The sequence below is a fragment of the Macaca mulatta genome, chromosome 15, assembly GCF_049350105.2.
Source record: "Macaca mulatta isolate MMU2019108-1 chromosome 15, T2T-MMU8v2.0, whole genome shotgun sequence".
NCBI classification, from domain to species: domain Eukaryota; kingdom Metazoa; phylum Chordata; class Mammalia; order Primates; family Cercopithecidae; genus Macaca; species Macaca mulatta.
Genome location: NC_133420.1, coordinates 94,128,806 through 94,133,875, shown reverse-complemented (window position 1 = coordinate 94,133,875; position 5,070 = coordinate 94,128,806). Strand labels below are relative to the sequence as shown.

General features: G+C 39.7%; 1 protein-coding gene across 1 annotated transcript; it reads left to right on the top strand.

Annotated features, from left to right (window-relative positions):
* The first annotated feature begins 1,905 nt into the window (after positions 1-1,905).
* On the top strand, positions 1,906-4,755 carry INSL4 (insulin like 4). Its single transcript, XM_001082488.5, has 2 exons — positions 1,906-2,205; positions 4,110-4,755. The coding sequence occupies exons 1-2, from the start codon at positions 2,010-2,012 to the stop codon at positions 4,331-4,333; spliced, it is 420 nt and encodes a 139-aa protein (XP_001082488.2). The 5' UTR covers positions 1,906-2,009; the 3' UTR covers positions 4,334-4,755.
* Positions 4,756-5,070: the final 315 nt, after the last annotated feature.

Below are 5,070 nucleotides of genomic sequence, written 5' to 3'. Positions count from 1 at the left end.
GGGACACATTAGCACCTCCCTTGACACCGGGCATGGGACCTATCGTAATTCTGGTAACAGTTATACTATAACCTTTACTCATAATCACACTGATCAGTGCCTAATTTGCAATATCCATCCATATGTTTTCCTTATGGGAACTAATATTTCTATTACACCCCAAAACTCTGTGTTTGTGACCCGGGTGCAAGGACAGGCTTGGTTTGCCTCATGTATCACTAATTACAATATATCTAATTTAAATATTACTAGTGTCGTGGTATTAAGGAGACAATCTGAGGCATTCCTACCAGTCAATTTGACACATCATTGATAGGTAGGTTCCTCTTCCTTTGCCATCTTAGAATGCGCCCTATCCCAGGTCAGACTCAAAAGATTCATAGGCACACTTATAGCCTTTATAGTCTCAGCCATAGTCATCCTAGCAACTGCTAGTGTGGCTATAGCATCTACTACTGAATCAGAACCAACAGCTGCTTTTGTAGATAATTTGGTCAGAAATGTGTTCAATGAACTTCTCTTACAGCAGGGTATAGATCAAGAGATTCTTGCATATCTGCAAGCCCTGGAGGCTGCCTTGGAATATGTGGGGGAGTGATAAGATGCACTGGCATTCCGACAGCAGTTAAACTGTGACTGGGAGTGTAAACGTATCTGTGTCACTTATAGTTGGGATGAGGTAAAACGACACCTCTGGGGAACCTTTCATGACAATTTAACAGCAGACGTAAAGCAACTTAAAACTAAAATTTTAGAATCCCTTCACATGATAGATCTACACACCCAACAAACAGCCATATGGAAGGGTGTGCAAGATCATCTCTCCTGGTTAGACCCCTGATCCTGGGGGTCACTCTTTGACTGGAAAGGAATGTTACTAATTATACTCATGATTGTCTTATGTTATTTGCTAATTCTAGGATGCACAGCCAGAATAAGAGCAATGACCACCTTGCCTGACAAACCTGTTGCTGCACACATCTGTACTCTTCAGTCAACAGAACCCAATGCAAAGAACAGAAAGTGGAGAGATGTGGGAATTCAGACAGGCAGGTGGGAAAATTTTTAAAGATAGTTATAAGAAAAAGACGCAAACCTTTTTGAAACGCCGGAGGGGTTTGTATAAGCTCCAGTAATAGATCAGGCTGAAGGCAGCCTAATCCTTACCTTGAGTGAATAGCTTAGGGTGCAGTTATAAAGGAATGTAGTTTATCTAAATAGCTTGTTTACTCATGTGGTCCTAAGACCAATCTTTGATCAATCGCGGGTGCATAATTGCTCTCTATTCGGGAGGTTGGCAATGTCAATTACCTCTAGTGGTGTTTACTCAAGACCTTTGTCACTTAATCTATACTGAATACATGTGAGCTTAGCTGGCTGATTGGGGCCACAGCTGCAACTCTTTACAGCACTCTCCTTGGTGTCTGTAGGTGGTCCAGACCCTCAGCAGGACTGACAGGCAAAATATCTGTGTCAGTGTATGTTATTCATCCATTGTTGGGTCAGGGTCTGTGGGACAGACCCCCGCAATTAAAAGCTTATATGCCAAATGTTAACTAAGATAATCTCTAGCCAATTAGCTTATAGGTCAGTTCTATTTTTATTTCATCTAAGCAAAGGACATTAAAAATTACCATTATTTTAGTAAGCCTAAAAATAGTAATATAGGAGGAAAGTTAAGAAAAAGAAGGAGAAAAACCAAATTCAAAACAAGTTAGGTGCAGCAGCATATTGGGAGCAAAGAGGGATATGGGAATGCGGGTAGGGCAAGTAGGGAAACTAAATATGATCTGAGGGAAAAAGTTCCTTGTAGGTGGTGGGAAAGGGGTGGAACTGACACCATTGACGCAAGAGCTGAGTAACAGCCCTAAGGAAATAAATGCCTGGTGAAAGCATGCAGAAAGCAGTCTGGAGCCCAGAAGAGACACACCAGCACAGTCTGGTAGGCTACAGTATCAAGTCTCTAGAGAAAGGCTGAAACACCCAGAACAAGAGAGACCAGGTCTAGGATGCCCAGTCTGTTCTGGTCCCATCTGCCAGCAATCTGGCTGCTGCTGAGCCAACTCCTTAGAGAAAGTCTAGCAGCAGAGTTGAAGGGATGTGGTCCCCAATTTGGAAAAAGGATGCTGTCATATTGCCCCATGCCTGAAAAGACATTCACCACCACCCCAGGAGGGTGGCTGCTGGAATCTGGACGACCCACAGGTAAGAACCCTGGACTGCCAAACAATCAGAATGATGCCTGAAAAAACAGGCTCCAGATCTCATCGACTGCCTGTAGTCAACTCAGACTCTACTGTGGCTAGTGCCTAAATGTTTATGGTTTTTCATTGTAATGTGCTTTTATTAAAAGGGTCTCACCAGAAATCTCATGGGAAGTTTGGGGTAGAGGGGAAGCTGCAGGAAAAACAGAAGAACAGCCTCACCTTGGAGGCTCTTGGTGCCCTTCCCACCTGGCAGCCAGAGACACAGGGTGGAGAAAACAGGGAAGCCTCAGAGAAAGTGACTATTCTCAACACCAGCAGGAGGTGAGGCATACTCCAGGACCCCCAGGAAAGCTGGGCAGGCGAGAAAACAGTTGTGCTTGCAATGGGATACCTGGGCCAGGCATCTCCAATTAAGAAGAAAGGGGACAAACAGTGAGGTGGTGAGCTGACTATCATTTCTGTTTATGCACCTATGGGCCTGAGGGCAGCACACTGAGACCTCTGTTAGGTTCCTGGAATGTGAGATAAAGGGGCCTTAGATTTAATGACTCTCCTCCTTTGTCATTAAGCTGGGCAATGGTCTATGTCACCAAAAACGTCCTCTTACAAAAAAGTTTTTTTAATGCACCCCAACAGAACACCTTGCCTCCCATTTCTTTGAATCTACTCTTGTAGTGTGTTGAGAAAGATGAGATGACGAGAAAAAAAGTTGCCTGGATGACTAGAGGGGAAATTGAAGGGGACCAGAGACAAGGAAAGTTCACCGTTCAGACCATCATAGCTGATTTGATTAGTGCTTTCAACATTTGACACTGTAAAGCATTTTCTTTAAAAGCAAGATTTCAGAACTGAGGAAAGTTCAATACCAGGGTAGTTTTAAAACTTTACCAAGTAACAAGGTATTCATAAAGATAAATTGCAAGCTAAGTTAAAACTAGCAAGGGCAGTTTCCAAAACAGATAGAGGCTACTCTATTCTGTCTAATAGGTCGTGTTAAGTTCTGAAAAGCTAAGTTAAATTACTAAACATTGTTTTACATTTAATAAAAATGACATAGGTTTTGAACCAGCAATGTGTGACTCCAGAACTGCTTCTTGTAACCCATATGCATACACTTCATTAAATCATTAAATGACTCTGTTTAAAGTTATCATGCACAGTGAACGCACTTGGATTTTGTGTGATTTATATAATGATTTCAAAGTTATTTCCTTTTTTTACATTATTAGTCACAGCTTGTTTCATTTTACTATAAAATAAGGGAAGAATACCACAAAGTCAAAACAATTTGTAATGCAAACTAAGGAAGAGTATGCTGTACTATAATTTCTATTTAAATTTCACTTTTTTCTCAGTAAATAAGTGAAATTTCTCATTTAAATACTTTGATAAATATAGATAAATTTAACAAGAAAAATGGAAAGTATTCATGGATAACAAATGTTAACATTTGGTGTAGATACATATAGATGTATGTTGCTTCTCAGCTTTTTAGCTAAGATCCAGTGATGTATGTGTATAGATTTATGTGGATTAGATTTAAATATCTGAATCTTTCTATTAGAATAACTTGTGAGTACATAATGCATTGAAGTTATCAATCAAAACAGTGTCGGGGAAAGTCAAAAGTGGTATGGTATAGGCATTTAGAGGGTCATTGGAGGAGTGCATAGAGGGGACAGGATGGGGAATTAGCATATCCTTAATATTGTAGTATCTTAAAGTGCCCTACTCTAAGTAAGCTAAGTTGTTGAAATGTTAGGATACTTGCTGATTCTCTTTGGTGTTTAATTACACTGAGGCAATGGGTACATTGTAGTCTAGGCAAATTGTATAATTTTTTTGATCCTCTTTCACATGAATGTTTTTCCTCACCTTTCATTCCTCTCTTTTACTTCACAGAAACGGTGTCAACCTCCAACAACAAAGATGGAAAAACCTTAGGTACAACATCAGAATTCATTCCTAACTTGTCACCGGAGCTGAAGAAACCACTGTCTGACGGGCAGCCATCATTGAAGAAAATAATACTTTCCCGAAAAAAGAGAAATGGACATCACAGATTTGATCCATTCTGTTGTGAAGTGATTTGTGATGATGGAACTTCAGTTAAATTATGTACATAGTAGAGTAATCGTGGACTGGACATCTCATCCATTCTCATATGTATTCTCAATGACAAATTCACTGATGCCCAGTTAAATGATTGCTGTTTATTAGAACATGAGAATCATTATTGGTATTCACAGGTTTCACTTGCTCTGTACTAATATATTCTCTCCAAAGGGAGGAAGTTAGATAGATGGAATAAGTTCTAGTAGTTGATAGTACAATGGGGAAATTATACTTAACATTAACTCACTGTATATTCCAAAATAGCTAGAAGAGAATTGTAATGATTCCAACACAAAAAAGATGAATGTTAGTTTGGATGGATATCCCAATTACCCTGATTTTATCATTAAACCTTATATACATGTATCAAAATATCACATGTACTACAAAAATGTGTACAACTATAATATGTGAATTAAAAACTTACTGGAAATAATGTTTTAAAGTTTTACACACACAAGCACATACGTTCACACACACTCACTCAGGTCTCTTTAGTTTTCCTCTTTTCACACTAGAAGAAATGTAAGAGATAAAGGATCTAACCATCTCTAACATCAGCACATAGCATGGAGGGAAAGCAGTGAAGGAATGAACTGGTGGGAGAGGAATTAGACATGTTCACCCCAGGGTAACCCCAGACACCTCTCTAGAACTTTGCCCAATGCATATCCTTCACCTGCCTCTCAGTACACTGCCTTTAGACCTTCAATCATTCTATAAAGTCCTCTTTTGTCCCTGGCATTAT

Bases quoted from the DNA above. Each gene is read 5' to 3' on its own strand.
- INSL4 (XM_001082488.5), top strand. From the start codon at position 2,010: ATGCCCAGTCTGTTCTGGTCCCATCTGCCAGCAATCTGGCTGCTGCTG. The intron at 2,206-4,109 runs GTAAGAACCCTG...TTTACTTCACAG, and splicing joins GGAATCTGGACGACCCACAG to AAACGGTGTCAACCTCCAAC.